The following is a 17,371-nucleotide window of genomic DNA, read 5'->3' on the forward strand; positions in this document are numbered from 1 at the left end:
TTTGCTGGCTGCTTTTCCCAAGCCCAGTGGTGATCCGTACATGCAGTGTGGGGCCTTAATGGAGCTCTGGTCAGCCTGGGGATGACTGTATGTGGCTGTACAGCTCTGTGGTGTTGAATAAATACCTCTGCTCTGAATTTCCTTTCATTTTAGCCAATTTTGAGACCTCAATGGCCCAAAACTTGGCCTAATTCATCCCTACGCCTTCCTTTTCAATTTTTGAACACCATCTTGCCCGCCTTCCAGGGCCCCCACCTCCCACCCATTTTGCAGCTCGCCTGATACAGTCAACCTCAGTTTTAAAACTATCTAAAATGGCGGGAAACTTAGTTGTTGGCTACTTGTACAGTGGATGCTCTGGAAGGTAAGGAATTAGTGTAAAACGTGTGAAAATTTGGTACACATAGCTTCAACCATTGGCAAGCTACAATACACTAAATACTTAAAACCGGCGTTTCTCGACACTTTTTAAATAGGCGATAAGCCCGGTTTTTCCAGACTGGGTCACATATCTGGCAGGTATGAGTATAATGCTATGAATGGAATTCATTTATGCTACTTACAAAAAATTTGGCTGGTTTTCTAAGTAGAGTGGAAACATTACTCTATTATTAATGACCTAGTAACCTTACCTGATCACTGCACCTCAATATAGGTTTTATTAATCTTGTAATAATGAATGAATCAAAAACATTCGCATCATAGGAAACAGTACTTGAAATATAAGAGTACCCCAAATGGAAATTAACGTGACGTCATTATGGAAAAGACTTATAACACTTGCTACCCTGATATGTATCTGTTGTGTAGACCTCCATTCTCAACTCGAGGCAAAGTGGAGCGTAAATCATATGAAAGGATACAGTATGTTGGTAGACAGTTCCTTGCAGAACTGGGCATCTCCCAGTGGAGGTCACTGGAGTTCTGGGGTACTCTACTAATCCTACTGCTAGTATGGTGGGTGAGAATGTACCTACACTACTTGGGCCAGTATGCTTTCCTAAAAATCATCAACATCCCTGTGAACAGGTGAGCTGAATGTGATATTGGTGTAGTGCTGCTATAAAAATGAGAAATACCAGAAATTCGGAAATGTTTTTACCTGACTAAACTTTCACAACTTATCTGATTTGAAGCACTTCTTGACATAAACTTTGTTTGGTAGCCACTTTCTTTCCCATATGAAATAAACCTTATGCGGTTTTACTAAGCTTGTGAAAAATGACAAAAGTTCTTCTGGATTACGTACATCACAAAATCATTTGATTGATGGTCATGACACCACAGCACACTGAGAAAGTGAGAGTAGCACTACTAACTTTGGTGGTACTTGATTTATTTTTGTTTGTTTTTTTGTATTGAACTTATTGTTTTAACAGTATGCAAACTGGGTGTGATTATTCAGCTACTGGACTGGCATATTTTTGGTTTTTGCACACTACTGTATATGGTTGATTTATTGAGTCTCATCAGTTAATGGCTGTTCAGGATCCTGCAGCCCACTATTTACACACTGAATACAGGCAGTGAAATATGCAAAAACTGTCTTTTAATAATTATGCTGCTGTTTAGCTATGCTGCTATATAACATGAGGCTCAACAACACTTTCTCCATCGATCCTTACTATAATATACTGCTGATATGTGTACAGCAGTAGTTAATCAACGTGAAGAGCAAGCTCAATGAGCGAGCTATGTAATCTTGTGTGACCTCTACTTCAGCACATTGGTTTAGATTTTCAGCACAGGCACTTGTATATGTTAAGCCCCTGCTTTAAAATACAGTGGACATCTGGCCACATGAGTCTACATATAGCTCACTCATTGAGCTTGCTCTAAAGATATCTTCATACTGGCAAGATGATTGTTGATTACCTATTGCTGTACACATATCAGCAGTATATGGTAAGGAGCAAGTGCTGTTGAGCCTCATGCTGAATAGCAACATAGCTGAACAGTAGTATATTTATTAAAAGACAGTTTTTACATATTTTACTGCCCATATTCAGTGTATAATAGTGGGCTGCAGGATCCTGAACAGCCATTAACTGGTGAGACTCAATAAATCCAACCATATAGTGTGCAAAAACCAAAAATATGCCAGTGCAGTAGTCCAGACTGAATAGTCACACCCATGCAGACTATACAGTGTCACTGATCACTCACAGCTGGCACTACTGAGAAACTTCTGTACACAAACAAACAACACCAATTACAACATGTAACTTGTTTACACAAACAGCATCAATGAGGTCATTGTGTTAAAATCTGCACTGAAATTAAATTGCCACACAAGTTCCTTACTAAGCAAATTTGTAATTTTGAAATAACAGCTGTCAACTAACTTACAAGCAAGTACACCAAATCAATCACGATAGTGTAGAGAGGTTAATATGATGATTTATCATGTATATTCATACTACAGTGAAACCTGTGTACTAAAGACACTCTGATTTTCCAGGTCAGTTTGTATGCTTTGGGACCATTACCAAGTGTCCAGATTATGCAGGTGTCCTCATGTCCTGGTTATCAGTTTCCATTACATAGCTATCTCAGCACTAGCTGCATTAATGCTGTATGTACATGTTTTCTTAGACAGTTTTATTGATGCTATATTTGGTGTGCTGAGTATAGGAAAAACTGGTATTGCATAATTACATATTATGTTATTCATATTTTAACAGGTTTTCACTCCTACCTCACACCGTAGTACTGAATTATCAGAGTTCACTGTTGTTTACCAGAGAAGAGATTGCTGTGGTTACTATCGGTCCATTATTCAATACTGTACTATTCTGTCTATTGATTGTTGCTAGTTGGATTTCACAAAAACTGTTTGGGTATTTCCCCAACCTTGGCTCACGGTTTATCAGTGCCATAGGCCTACAAGCTCTGCTGGACCCTTATTGGATATTTCTAGTGGATATGATTTTATTAAGATACCAGGAACCTCAGCCAGATGAACCAACAGCTGATGTGTCGAAACTTTACTGGCATTTTGTGCGTATTGAAGGCAATGGTGTGGTGGGTATTTTCCTGTTACTTTTCATATATTTTTTCACCACATTTGTCACCATTGCAAGCTACTATATGTACTTCCTACGTGTACACATGAATGGACGATTATTGGATATCTACAATCGATTGAAGAGTCCTTCTGAGAAGATCTTCATGCCTCACGATATGGAGGTATCTAACGAGGAGTTGGGGTACATCTGTCACAAAGCAGAGCAATGGAGAGGTGAAGAAGGGGAGAGAAGAAAGGTCGCTGTTTATGACTACATCTGGGAAGAAGAAGAGGTATGTGATGTCGCAGAATAACTTACAGAAAATGGCTGAACAAATACTTTGGAAAATGAGGGGTAGGAAATGAGCCGAAATTGTTTACGAACATTCAAAGACAGAAAGATGTCTTCCCATATTTCAGACATATTGTTTATTGTAGTAATACAAAAGATGGGCTGGTGGTTGTGCTTGTGCTGTAGTAATATTGCTCTTCAGCTGATTGTTGACTAGCAAAATACACAATATTATTGTATATGACTCCAGCACATGTTTTGACATTAGCAGTTTTAAACTACTCAGCAACTTTCCTATTGTATATAGTACACTATACACACAATACTTAAGGGACATTAATGTTTTGAATATTATATTAATTGTTGTTGTTGTGTATAGTTGGAGCTGGGGAGTTTACATAAGAACAAAGAGATTACTACACACATCTCAATACACACACTACACTTGGATGGACTGAGAGAATTGTATAGACATTTCTTACGATTGGATAATGGGGCCATAATTGAGGTAAGGTTTTATGAGTCCAGATAGCACATACACTGTGTACATTTCAGATATTTGGTGAATTTGGAGGTGCAGAATTTGTTAGCTCAGGAGTAAAGAACGCCATTGTCAGTCGTCAAGACAATGTTAAGACTCCCTCTATTGGCACACCCTCCCGACCTGTCACCGCCATGAAACTCAACCGAAGGAAAACATCTTTTCCTGAAAAATCACCTGACCAACTATCACAACATTCGGACACCTTATTGGTACCTACCCCAAATAGGAGAAGATTTGAGGAGACCACCAAAGGAGGCTCCATGAACAGGACACTACACAAACGAGTCTCAGCTGGACAATTGGTATAATATGGGCAACCTGATCACTTCTAAATCATTCTATTTTTGTATTTAATTATAATAATTTATGTATATATTGTATCTAATGCACTGTTGCTTTGCAGTATAACGGCACATGTGACTTGTATAGGGAAAAACCCTATGTGGATGTTGCGGAAGTTATAAAAAATATGCGGAAGTTGCGGAATTATAAATTTACATATGTTTAGAGTTTATTAGATTTCTGCTGATTTCTCTCTAGTGGCAATGAAATTGTACTGCTATTAACACGTGATGACTGAGATTGGTGTTTCGGTGAACGACAAGGAAGCGAGAAGGTTTCTAGCCAGACAACACAGGAACCTACTAGATGTACTGAACCTTGATGAACTAAAGATACAGTTGTATACGGATGAAGTGTTGGATGACAACATTCAGGAAAAACTGATGAACGTGGCACTGGAGAGAAGAGCAAAATTACAAGAGTTGTTGCAATATCTTAGCCGTCAAGGCGAGCCGGGGTTGCTGGCCCTTATCTATGCGTTAAGAAAATGTACCAGCGACTCTACTCAAGTCCAGTTGGCAGCTACGTTAGAACAGAAATATCAAAAATTTCACGAAGACCCACCTGGGTCCAGTTGTTCAACAACTTCAATGCCTAGTAGTAATTCTACTGATGGCACAGCCAGACAACATCAAGCCTCAGAACAGTTCCCCATACATGTGGTAAGATTTGATGTTGGCGAATGAATGATAAGAGGGTTCCTGATAAGAGCATACATCCACATTGCATAGAATGATGCAGGCAATTATATAGGGTCAAGCAGCATTTAAGATTGTTGCCTGTATGCATACAACCTATATATGCAAGTTTACAACATTAATAGCTTTGCAATAGTGTCGTACATTCAAACAGTTGTTTTTCGGTTTGCACTGTGTACTGTTTATTGTTTGATCTCGTGCACCTTTGTTGTTGTAATTCATCCTCACAATGGAGCTCGATATCATTTTAGAACATGCTATTTATCTGGAGTTAGTTGGGAAATTCCACTTTGCATATAATATAGAAAGGTGGGGTGGTTTAACATTGAAATTTGCCACCTCATACAGTTTAGCTAATTGTATGCTGAATCTTTGTGTGTGCATACATTGTTCCGTAGTGTATGTGTGAACGTGTGTGTGCATGCACACGCTTGTGTAGTGTGTGTGCTTGTGTATGTGTAGTATGGGGTGTTGTGTGTGGTGTGTTAGGTAGCATAGCCAAATGGTTAAAACATTGACCTAGTTATCACAAGATTACAGATCCGATCATCTTCCTGCTAATACCCAGTTTCTGTTGAGCAAGAAACTTCACTCACATTAGTCCTGTATTAACTTCCCAGATGCTATGCTAGCTAGCTTGGTCATAGTCAGTTCCAGTTACTGTATAGACAGTTAATTTTGGTCGAGTGCTGGTCTTTTGACTACAGAGGTGAACTGCTTTCATAGCATTCACCCCTCCTTGGACACAACCGCTACATGCCCATCACGTAGCCGTATTGGAATGTACATAGAGTTCCATGATGTGTAGTGTTTGTAGTGTGTGTTTGTATACAGTGACTGCAAATAATGCACATTTAATTACATGTGATTTAATGATGTGCCAAGTACATTATAAAATCAGACTAGAAGTGTGGATATCTGTGGAAAACTTATCATAATGTTGTAGCATCTTCCTAACTTTCTTGCCAATAACATTGTGCTGTGTGTACGGACACAACATCTTGGCCATTCATTTTCAGTAAATACAAAGTAGGCATTATAGGGCATATACTGTGTAATTCACACATGTTTTATGGTATACAGGGAGTAGTAGAAATACCTGCTTCCAGAAGGCCTCCCAGGAAGCAGGTTGTTCATGTCAAGATCATCGTCATTGGACCTGCGGGTTGTGGGAAGACCTCCTTCATGCTACGCTACACTAAAGATGATTTTGACATCTTCAAACATCCATCTGTATCCTCTTGTGTATCATTATAGAGAATTTGCGTGTTGTTGTCTTTACTTTGGGGGAAATTTTAATAAATGTGCTGCTAGTAAGTTGTTGGCACTTGGCAGTAGCTGATCCGTGATACTGTTTAATTGGTAAGCTTTGTTTATTGGTCAAAGTTTCCAAGCTTTCCTGTTAATGCCTGACAGAACTGTTATAAGGGAGAATACCATTTAGCTCAAATGAAAGTAATATGTGTTCATGTAAAGGAAGCTAGCTATATGGAAATTGGTCTTATTCACTGAATCCTTAATTATTACACATGTACACTACCCTGCCACTACACAGTAATAATTGTTTGTAGTTATTTCTCCTTGACCTGGAGCTGTCAGCCTGTTATTGAGTTCAGCAGCAGAAGCTACACACATGAAGGAACTGAGTACATGTTAGAATTTCACGATACCCCTGGTGAGGAGGACTTGGGTGTATTGTTTACACTGGTAGGAAAACCTGAAGCTCTACAGTAGTTGAACAAAGGATAGCACACCACCGTAAACAATTTAAAACATGTAGAGATTTAGTATTTTAGTGTAACTTTAAACGTGCTACCAAATTTAAGAAAATCAAATGTAGCCCACCTTGTCTGTTCTTATGCCACCATTATTGCCTACTCTCCATTCCAGGACGTAACAAATGTGATTCGATAGTTGCGGTAAGTCGTCCAATGTGATCATCTCACTGACATACTACAATACAGCAATACTGGCGTAATACAAATGGAGCACTGGTCATCTATGATGTGACTGATACAAGATCTTTAGAAAGTGCTCTAGAATGGAAGCGACATTTGGATAGGAACATTGTCTTAAAGAATGGTGATTGTATACCCGCAATCCTTATAGGAAACAAGGTGAGTATACTCATAACAGTGTGCTCCTTATTATGATTTAATGTTAATAGTGTGATAATTTACCTAATACTAAAACACCATTACCCGATGGTGCATCATTTTGTAATGAACATGGATTTAGTGCATTTTTTCAAGTTTCAGTAAAGTCTTCATACAATGTAGATAAATCAGTCGAGTTCCTCATTAGTAAGGTAAGCTATGATGTGATGTATACAGGGCAAAACTATACCTTATTTCTTTTAACAGATAGCTGAGTTAGGTCCACAAGACACTTATTATATACCCCATGTTGAACATGTGGCTCGACCTCGTAATGAACCCAATAATAAATGCTGTTAGTCTGTTGTCATTAATATGTCACAAGTATGTTGTCCTCTCTACCGATGATTCCACGATTTTATGTTTTTTATACATGCACATTTCAGTAAATTATTTTTAAATTGAAATGTTTTTGTATATTATTGTTGTGTATGTCTGTTTGTACATCTTTATGATGAAAAATTGATGAACTTGTAATATTTACAATAAATTAATTTTTACAAAAGATAAAAATTGTTCTGATCATGAAAAATATATCCCACATAATTTGAGTGTGGATCCGTCTCTCTTGAACACCTTTCCAAGATTTCACTATACATTCATCACAGATAGGGTAAACCTCTTTGAGTTCAACAACATTTGTTTCTTGTACGAGGGTTGTTCCCGTGACCATGTAGACTGATACACTCTGTGCTTGAGTCACCGATTGTAATGGTGACAGGCTTGGTGTCATTATAATGACTATCTTGTAGTGAACTAGTGTCATGTAGTATCTGTGAGTAATATGACAAATTTAATTCATAACACTACAAAGTACATGAGGTATCACATACACTGTATACCCTGTACAATATTATGTAATTTTTTTCATCCATAATATGGTATTAGGGTACATTTGTTCAAACTTTCCACACATTAAAATTTTAGCAAAATGGGGACAAACACAGGAAATTGCTAAGTATGAGTTTGAAGATAATAAAAATTGTCCCATAAAAGAATTCTGTATGGCTGAACAATGGTTTACAAGACAGAATGTTGTCAAATAATTATATAATACACCACTCACTAGTTAAGGACAAGACTCACCTGTGTTAACAAGTAATCCACGGACTGTTTAACATTTTCAGCAGTTTTAGCAGAAGTGAGATAATGGTTGAGGAAATCACACTCTCTACACATCGATGATCCATCCAACCTTTCCAAATCACACTACATAATATATCACATTATCTGATACGTGTAAACCTTTAGACTTGAATCAAGAGTATATAATGGGAAGGGTAGTAACCAAATACTCTCCCCTAGCTGGTGTAATAAAATACTTCAGTGTAATTCCATCCAACAGAATGGATAAAGAGTTAACGCAATTCTTGATACAACACATACCTTAGTACCCACAAGGACAGTAGGTAAAGCATCACCATCTCTCTTGTAAACTCGTTCATCCAGTTCAGTTTTCCAGTTTATAATACTGTCCAGTGTATCTGATCTTGTGCAGTCATATACCAGCAGTGCCCCATGAGCTCCTTGGAAATACCTCTATAGCAAGACCACATAGTGAAGTGGCCATCTCATTATAGTTGTCATGTCAAGTAGGTCCCAAACATAGTTATGGTACTTCATGATCCCATCAACAAGACCCCTCAATATAGTGACGATGTCAAAACATAGTTTATTGGTCCCATGGGCCATCCAAAGAACTGAGATATTAGTGAGATCACAACACACAATAAATACTACTATAACCACAAGGACAACAGATGTTATAAAATCCCAAACCACATCACATGATTTTGTGTGGTGAATTCTAGTTGAATAGGTGGGTATTACCGAGGAAGTTGCTGTGGCATTCCTTACCCTGGTGAGTGTATTGGGTCTGGATTGTCCTAAATATACCAACAAAATAATATACCATATTTGGTGATTAACACTTACTGCTTACCAGCTGGGTCCCAGAAATTGATGACAAAATCCTTACCCCTGAAATTGATGACACTTGAGACCACGTCCATTACAATCTAAATAAAAGCTACATAATACATACTGTAACACACACACACACACACACACACACACACACACACACACACACACACACACACACACACACACACACACACAAACTATGCATATGAACACTGGTATATAAATGATATGATTAATTTAGCTAGATAATTAGTGAACATTGTAATTTAGTGTAATTTATTAAATATTTTTGTAATTTGGTAATTATGTGACATATAGCAGCTTACTGTAGGCTTGTTATGGATGTCAAAATCATTTACAGCATACTTCAATATCAGACTAGTTTTACCAACACCCTTATTACCTAGTACCAGTATTTTGATTGCTCGGCAGTTCTTTTTGACTATAATGGCTGGCTCTGTAGAGCACATCCTACAGCAACATAAGAGCAAATTGCATGGTGACAACGTCATGGGATCAATACAACAAGCTAGGATAACTGAAATAAAAAAACATGATCATTTTAAATTTTCTAGCGTAAAACTTGTGTGATTATATCAAGGTGTTGATAACTCACTGCTCATTGCTAGCTGATATGAAGCCACTTGTTTCTCGACTGTTTGAAGGGGAGTGGTTTATACTGAGACAACTTGAACGCTCTGAATGAAAATGTCTTAAAGAACTTTCTTCACTTCTGTTATAATCAGATAAACTACGCTCATCAGTTACTTCTACTTCCATGTAACACTGCTCTAGAATTTCCGCAAGATTTGCTTGTCCCTGGTCTTCTACTCCGCATTGCCTCAGTGCCACCACTAGCTGTCTGTACCCCTCGTCGCCTTTACTTATCAAATAAGTCAATAAGGTTTCGCTCCTTTCGTTCTCTGTCTTGTTAGATTCAGTCAGTTTACTAAAGAACTCCGCGTCGATTGCTCTGTTCTCATACAAGACTCGTCTTGTTGTGGTGACGTTGATTTTAGCTACCAGAGACGTGAAGTTCGTTTGTAAGGTTTTTCTGGCTGCATCATCTCTGCCCTTCGCTATTCTGCTTCTCTCCAGACTCGATGGTACCTCAGATGACATTGTCGGCAAACCATGCAGTGCACGTATTATCTACTCATCACGTGTTCTGCAAAATAGTATGTGTGGCTACGCCTCCTTGAAACAAGAAACAATATCACGTGATTCTTCAGGGAAGGGTATATATTAAACTCTTCAAAGCGAGACTCCAAAGTAAGATTTAGAAAATTTACTGTATTAATAATTGATGCATTTATTGTGTACCTGTTGCTACAGGACATGTCCAGCTATGGCGACGACGACGACACGAAAACGTCAGAGGTACTTGGTAATGGATTGCTCAGTATTGTGTTGAGTGGCGAGTCCGGGCCTGCTTTAGACCTTGACGATTATGCGGACAACGTTTTAACCTCCTTTCATGATCTGTTGATAGAAATAATTGACTTAAAGCTAGTCACGCAGTATTTGAATGAAATAAAAGCTATTTCAGCTGAAGCCTACTCTATATTAACAGACAAATCTAGTCCTCTTCCTAGTAGAAAGGAATATTTGATAACTCATGTGAAAGCCATGGGAATTGAAGGATTTAACTTGCTTGTGGAGGCACTCAAGAGTTCTGCAGATGCCCCTGAGCAAGTTGAATTAGGAGAGAAACTACGTACTGCCATACTGGAGGACATTTCTTCAAGTAGTGATACGTCACGGGAAACATCTCCCATTTCAACACAGGAAGGATTTGTATCAGCTCTGGGGTCACCCCTCCATGCGTCACCTCGCCATACACCACCATCCACCACCAATAATGCCAGTGCTGATGAACAAACCCCATTATTGGCTGATACAAAACAAGTAGCTAGTGATGATCACATGGTCACTTATAGGAAAAAGAAGGTGTGTAACTGATGTGTGCACAGTATACAGATTTGCATTTTTATTGTATGGATGCAAAACTTGTCAAGGGGGTGTCACATAAGTGGTCTCGGTACCATAATCAAAGGTGAAATTTTTGCCTCATTAGACTACTGCTTATGTTCCTATGTCAAGGAAACATCATTTCAGTCACAGTAAAATGTCTGACTTTGAAACATCCTGTTGAAAGATCCTTACATCTTTATGGTGTCACATTTCAGTGTCAGTGGTATTACGTAGACTTGTTTTAAATAATTATAGATATGTAAACCACTTATGTGCAATGGGATCACTAATGTTTGGCAGATTATACTAGCAGAGAGTGAATTTGGCCTTTAATTTATCACTGCACTACAGTATGATAAGGTGCCGATGAATTATGAATCTGATGAATGTGTTTGAAAAGAAGCACTTCTCCCGTGTACTAAATCAGTAAAAGTGTAGTGTGTAAATTTGTTACTGTTAAGTCATAGGACAGTTGTGGGCATGCCTTTGGTTTCCCGTAACTTTTTTTTTCTTCGAAAGTTGTGCGTTTGTGTGTGTATGTTTCTAAGTTTGTCTTTCCATACACATGTGACTAAAATCTTTTATGCTACACGTAGCCTGAAATGAAAGCTATATAGAGCCTGGCTGTATTAACCTTCTAGGCAGGTAAGCTTTGTGGTTTCTTTGTGCATGTTTTAAATATGAGTGATGTGAATTTCTGAAGACCTTGTGAATGCTCTACAGGCATACAACGTACTTGGCTTTCTAAACTGCCCAGAATAGCAAATTCTTTTGATTTAAAAGGGGCATGTCCCACATGCATATAAGAACAGCCTTGAGGCATTGTCTAGTAAGAAAACACGATTATTAATAGACAAACCATGCAAACAGTTCAGAAGATACTTCTGTGCATAATACTGCATGTGACAAAACTTTCAACGGGGAACTTTCACGGTTGCATAGAAATATTGTAATTGGCAGGAAAACATTCACAGTTTTGTGGTTGCTTAGAAATATTGCAATTCACAAGAAAACATTTGCAGTTGGGCTTTAAATATTATTAGCTAAGCACCTCCTGTAATATCAAAGCACGTGGTGAGACTGATAACACATTGGAATCCATAGATCCAGAGCCATTGATCAATTGATAATGGAAGGACTGTGCAGAGGCTCAATAGTAGTTGGCACTTACCATGACGGAACGTGTAGTTTTATGGTGGTAAAATTACACATAGGGTTACTGGAGTGAGTAGACACGAGAGATCATGAGATCGCAAATTTAAATACTACTGCAAGCTACTACTTGTGAAAATAAAATTTTTGCAATAAAAAGTATATCATTCGGAATGGTTTCAAAACAGCTGGTATTACTAATATAGAGTATTAATCAATCATTTAATTGTACGCAACTGAAATTATATTGATTATGGTAATACTGTTAGTTCCACTGACTTCTAACATGATGTCATTGGAAATACTGGCCTTGCACGATGCAGTCAGCAGGTGCTTCCATAACTTGCTTTGATCACAATTTACGGTGCTCGGGTCTTCACAGCCACATTGCACATTCCCTACTTCTTTCAAATGTAAGTAAACTCTTCACCAATGACAAAAGTCCAAATGTCTTGATAAACATGGTAACCATGTATACAAGAACCCAATGCTTCCCTCTCCTTTTCCAGTGCGTATCTATTAATCAACATAAAATATTTCATCGGATTTAAGTTTAGGAAAACTTGTATTGTGGTTGGATACATATTCATTTATGTGAATGTTTTCCCTCTCACAAGTTTTACCATATGCAGTATGTGGTTTGTTTTAGTTACGCTTGCATAGCAAAATAATTAATGGATTGCAAAATAATGAAATACTTCATATTACAATTGTCATCGGGGTGCTAAATCATGTAGAAACCTTGTCGGCTTATAACTTAGTTAATAAGGGTGGTGTAGCTATACTGAAGTGGTGTGTCAGTAAGTAGTTTAGAAACTTTTCTCTGAGCGAAGCAAGTACAGAAAGAGTGAAAGAAAGTAGCAAACTGTGGCTGTTGGTATCAAGATCCACTCTTCAAGTTGATAGTGTCAGCACCACAACTTGTGGCACTAGTGCATTGGCCCAAATGATGTGTGCCTTGTCCAGAAAGTAAGCTAACAGTAAGGCTATTGTGTATTTGGCCAAATTTTTGTTTGATCAATGTAGTAAACCACCACGAGCTAGACCACAGGTTTCTATTGGATTTAGTACCCTCATTAAGCCTCTAGACATCAAAGGAAATTATGCATAAATTTTCTAAACTAAATTTTATACATCGTTGATAATTTAGCATATAGTATAATTTGTGCACCTGGTATTTTAGAAATAGCACAACAATCAACTTTACCAGTTAGGCACTGGAGTGAAAAATGGTATAAATGACCTGCCTTATGGATCCACCTGCTTAATAAAGGTCACCTTTCTACATGACAACACCCAAATGTGTGTCACTTGTGTACAAAGTGACCTGTCTGATTGAGTCACTGTGTAATATGGTTAGAATATCCTGGGCAGGCAAGTTTCACTGCACTGTGCCATATCCTTTGTCATTAACAGGGGAGAACAAGCAGGTCTCACTCACAGAGACACAAGACGACCTCATCAAATTTGACGTCATCTGGTCAGGTAATATCTTATGGGACGACAAACACTTACCTCAAGATCGTCCTCATGGGTGACGTCAAGGTGGGAAAGTCTTCATTGATACACCGTTACATTTATCATCAGTTTGATCCTAACCTGAAGCCAACTGTATCCTTTTGACTAGACTAATGTCTGTTATGTTTGTTTTCAGATTAATGAATCATTAGTCCCCATTAATTCAAATTGCAACTTTTTCACGTTAATTTTACATAGTCAGGTGCTGGGCTGTCAAGTTGTACCATTTGGAAAAAAAATGTTACTGGTTTTCTCGTTATTCAGACAAAAGTGTTTGGGTGACAAAGCAATGGTCACTTCATAAGGTCAGGAAATATTTTAGCCTGATTATCTATAATACATAACATCTTGAGTACTAATCAGATACACAACCCTTAGCTCTCAGCCTCAGGCAGGTATGGACACTAACTTGCGCACATTTTCATTCAATGGTAGAGATTACATACTTCAGTTATGGGATATTGCTGGTGTCTTATTAGCCCAACGTGCTCTATTGCCAGTAAGTGTGTACATGTGTGTGTGTGTGTGTGTTTGTGTGTGTGTTTGTGTTTTCTATGTAATGTATGCATATACATACACACCTGTGCAGGCCCATATCTAAAGGGGTTTGGAGTCTTTGCACTTCCACACTCTGTTATACTCTAATAAAGCAGTCAACAGTTTATAGTGTGCCATCCAGTTTGTGTGTGCACGTGTGTTACAGTGTGCACGTGTGTGTTACAGTGTACATGTGTGTTCTTTGCACTTCCACACTCTATTATACTCTAATAAAGCAGTCAATAGTTTATAGTGTGCCATCCAGTTTGTGTGTGCACGTGTGTTACAGTGTGCATGTGTGTGTTACAGTGTACATGTGTGTGTTACAGTGTGCACGTGTGTGTTACAGTGTGCATGTGTGTTACAGTGTGCATGTTTCATTTACAGGTATATTGTAAAGAAGCAGTGGGTGCAGTGTTTGTATATGACGTCAAAAATGAGTACTCCCTTTTCAACCTCGAGCAATGGAGAAGAGCACTCAACTCACTTGTGACACAAAAAAATGGCCACCCTATTCCATCCATAATGGTGGGAACTAAGGTTAGTCCTTTGTACAACAATAACCAATCTCTGAGTTATCTGAACCCATAGTGAATTCTTTCTATTAATGAAACCCATTCATTTATATACAGAACTACACTTAGTTAGCTAAACTAGTCAGGTTTTTAGCTGATCTATTCACATATTTTACTTAAATGCCACACTACGATGATGAAAATGTCCCAAGTAGCATATAGAAAAGAAGGCATGCTTTGATACGTATAATAATACTCTATTTCAGGTAATGTGAAAGGTAAGAATAAACAGTTGGATGATCAGTAGTCTTTTGTACTCTAATAGTTTGGGGTTGGGTTAAGTCAACGTATCCTCAAGTGTTAAGGATTGACTATGAATTTCATTCATCAATTAATAGCAATCGTGACCTAAGAAATGTGGTGCTAAGATTTTCTTTCAGAGGATAAACCAACCCCAAGGAAAGATTTAATAGACACCAAGGCATCCGCCTTGATGATTATTACATCTTTCCTTTGGGTCGTTGATCTACACAAGAATCATAACACTGCATATTTTAGCTATTTTGATAATGGCCTGTGTACTAGGATTCCACAAATTATAGCTCCGCACACATTGCATAATTATTAGCTACTATTTGTTCATTTATGGATAGAGTGATGCTGGTGAATTAGATGGATCTGCAGTGTGTAAGCAGTTGGGGATGCAAAAATGTTTCTATGTGTCTGCTAAAACTGGTGAAAATGTTGATGAGGCATTTGAATTCCTCATTAAACAAGTAAGTCTGTAAATTGTCTCTTCCCCTTCCCCCAGCCACCCACACATGAAGTGACATTAGTTAAGCATAGTCCTAAACGGAACAGTGCCATCTATCAAGACACATGGTAGTGTGTCGTGTGGCCAAGAAAACCGGCACGTCACACCATGGGTATATTGACAGGGAGAAATGCATTTTTCATGCATACATAGCTCCATGGCCCTCTCAAAAGCACATGATTTTCGCATTATAGCTGCTGGCTACCTTCAGCACATCGCTTTCCAAATTTCAGCAAAATCACTTAATGTGTGGAATACAAACCCTCAAAGTTGGACTTAGTTTCTTTCTCTCTTTTTTGCATTTTTCTGGAGAACTAATTTTCTTCTACTTTTCGCACACATTACAAAAACCAGTATAAAACACAAATGCACAAATCATGTACCAAGTTTGGTTTGAAAACCGATTTTTTGTCACGCTTGCAGGGACAGCTACCAGATTAATCGGTCAATGTAAAGGTTATCCACCATAGCTCAAACCCTCTTGTGTGGCCAAACCCTTTCCACGCAGCCACTTTTTGATTGGAAATTATAAGCGCCACGCCAGCTTTTGTGGTTTAAAAACCAACGTGATGTAAAATCATCGGTAAAATACTCTAATGGAACAGTCACTGAGTAGGAAAAGGGTTGACAAAAAAAGCTCAAACCAGGGACCTCCATACCTAACTCCCAAACCCTTAACTGGTGAACTGTCATTGTCAGCTGCTCGGCTTACTTATTTTCTACAAAAATTCTATACAACACTGAAGTTCATAATGGACATTCTTTGTGTGTTCTATTAGAAGACCTCAAAAATAGCACATGGTCAAATAAAATCTGCAATACATCAGTATGATGTGTAACTTCTGTCTTTGTAATCGTCATTGTGTCTGTGGATAAGAGGAAATTTGATAAAAACAAGCCCAAAACCAGGGTTTGGGGTATTTAGAATATAAAAAGAAGTGAAATCCATGCAAAAAAAGTTAAGCCGTAAAAAAGGTGTGGCCTTCAAAAGGCTGGGTGAAAAAAGTTGTGAAATCAAAGGGGCAGCCGAGTGCTAGTAATGGCTGTTATTGAAATTCATTGACATCATTAAAGCCATTTCTTGGCTGCCATCTTGATTTACAATCTTTTCACCAAGGCTGCCCCTCAGAGGAGGTTGGTCACGCGTCATCATTCATCTCGTGATCTCGGAGGAAGGGTTGAACTAATTCAACCTTCACACCTCTTAATGTTCTAAAGGACGGATTGTATATCCATACCAGAGCGTCCCAGTGATATTACAAACCTTCTCAGTACAACGCGCTACTTTCCTAGCTGCTAAACAAGCCATAACACATAGAACAATGCTTGGTTGCATAATTTCGCGTCATAGGATTATGACACGTGACCAACCTCCTCTGGCTGCACCCTTTCTTTACAGCTGTTTTGCATGGAATCATTATGCTGGCAAGTGGGTTCATCAACACTGTTGCTACGCTTTAACATGTCTAATTGGTCACTTTATGAGGTGGTTTTATTAATGAGGCCATTAATTAAACTTAGCAATGCTTGGCACTTACTTGATAAGGTCACTATAAGCAGCTAGTCTTACTAAAGAGGTGGCCGTTAAGTGAGGTTTACTGTGCTGGTATTTAACATGTCATTTGCACCCACAGATTGCCAACATTGAACTTGACTCCACTAAAATCAGTCACCAGACTAGTCAGTTTCCTGACACTGACCTAGACCGAACTTCAGGCTGTTGCTGTACTATACTGTAATATTTTATGGTATTTATTGTTATTTCTGTAAATACAGTAAGCATGTGCAATTGTAATTTTGCAATGTGCACCTCATTTGTTTTTAAATTATAATACTATAACAGATTGGGGATATAGCTATTATATTTACTCTTTTTCCACAAATAGCTCACCCCTA

General features: G+C 38.2%; 4 protein-coding genes across 4 annotated transcripts in view; 3 read left to right on the forward strand and 1 right to left on the reverse strand.

The window, feature by feature from the left end:
• LOC136249969 (uncharacterized) overlaps positions 1-4,154 on the forward strand; it is a 10,112-nt gene extending 5,958 nt beyond the window's left edge. Inside the window, exons 12-15 of the mRNA XM_066042105.1 lie at positions 811-1,029; positions 2,685-3,300; positions 3,679-3,807; positions 3,855-4,154. Of these exons, the coding sequence (XP_065898177.1) occupies positions 811-1,029; positions 2,685-3,300; positions 3,679-3,807; positions 3,855-4,151 (1,261 nt within the window). The 3' untranslated portion in view covers positions 4,152-4,154. The remainder of the gene's footprint in view (positions 1-810; positions 1,030-2,684; positions 3,301-3,678; positions 3,808-3,854) is intronic.
• Positions 4,155-4,291: 137 nt separating this feature from the next.
• LOC136249973 (ras-related protein Rab-32-like) lies at positions 4,292-7,529 on the forward strand. The gene is made up of 7 exons (XM_066042109.1): positions 4,292-4,847; positions 5,967-6,116; positions 6,483-6,558; positions 6,774-6,802; positions 6,848-7,000; positions 7,051-7,191; positions 7,247-7,529. Exons 1-7 carry the CDS (start codon positions 4,416-4,418, stop codon positions 7,337-7,339), a joined length of 1,074 nt encoding a protein of 357 aa, XP_065898181.1. The 5' UTR covers positions 4,292-4,415; the 3' UTR covers positions 7,340-7,529.
• On the reverse strand, positions 7,445-10,184 carry LOC136249972 (uncharacterized). The gene is made up of 7 exons (XM_066042108.1): positions 9,582-10,184; positions 9,292-9,436; positions 8,982-9,057; positions 8,897-8,925; positions 8,426-8,578; positions 8,126-8,248; positions 7,445-7,812 (listed from the first exon to the last, which is right to left on the reverse strand). Exons 1-7 carry the CDS (start codon positions 10,085-10,087, stop codon positions 7,669-7,671), a joined length of 1,176 nt encoding a protein of 391 aa, XP_065898180.1. The 5' UTR covers positions 10,088-10,184; the 3' UTR covers positions 7,445-7,668.
• LOC136249971 (uncharacterized) lies at positions 10,160-17,326 on the forward strand. The gene is made up of 7 exons (XM_066042107.1): positions 10,160-10,237; positions 10,301-10,915; positions 13,508-13,702; positions 14,001-14,108; positions 14,534-14,686; positions 15,315-15,437; positions 17,110-17,326. The coding sequence occupies exons 2-7, from the start codon at positions 10,304-10,306 to the stop codon at positions 17,212-17,214; spliced, it is 1,296 nt and encodes a 431-aa protein (XP_065898179.1). The 5' UTR covers positions 10,160-10,237; positions 10,301-10,303; the 3' UTR covers positions 17,215-17,326.
• The last annotated feature ends 45 nt before the right edge of the window (positions 17,327-17,371 follow it).

Source organism: Dysidea avara, chromosome 3, assembly GCF_963678975.1.
Source record: "Dysidea avara chromosome 3, odDysAvar1.4, whole genome shotgun sequence".
In the NCBI taxonomy this organism is placed as follows: domain Eukaryota; kingdom Metazoa; phylum Porifera; class Demospongiae; order Dictyoceratida; family Dysideidae; genus Dysidea; species Dysidea avara.

Bases quoted from the DNA above. Each gene is read 5' to 3' on its own strand.
- LOC136249973 (XM_066042109.1), top strand. From the start codon at position 4,416: ATGACTGAGATTGGTGTTTCGGTGAACGACAAGGAAGCGAGAAGGTTT. The intron at 6,559-6,773 runs GTGAGGAGGACT...TCTCCATTCCAG, and splicing joins AGAATTTCACGATACCCCTG to GACGTAACAAATGTGATTCG. The intron at 6,803-6,847 runs GTAAGTCGTCCA...ACTACAATACAG, and splicing joins AATGTGATTCGATAGTTGCG to CAATACTGGCGTAATACAAA.
- LOC136249972 (XM_066042108.1), bottom strand. From the start codon at position 10,087: ATGTCATCTGAGGTACCATCGAGTCTGGAGAGAAGCAGAATAGCGAAG. The intron at 9,058-9,291 runs GTAAGCTGCTAT...GCTTTTATTTAG, and splicing joins ACATCCATAACAAGCCTACA to ATTGTAATGGACGTGGTCTC. The intron at 7,813-8,125 runs GTGAGTCTTGTC...TATTACTCACAG, and splicing joins TGGATTACTTGTTAACACAG to ATACTACATGACACTAGTTC.
- LOC136249971 (XM_066042107.1), top strand. From the start codon at position 10,304: ATGTCCAGCTATGGCGACGACGACGACACGAAAACGTCAGAGGTACTT. The intron at 13,703-14,000 runs GTATCCTTTTGA...TCTCAGCCTCAG, and splicing joins ATCCTAACCTGAAGCCAACT to GCAGGTATGGACACTAACTT. The intron at 14,687-15,314 runs GTTAGTCCTTTG...ATTTATGGATAG, and splicing joins CCATAATGGTGGGAACTAAG to AGTGATGCTGGTGAATTAGA.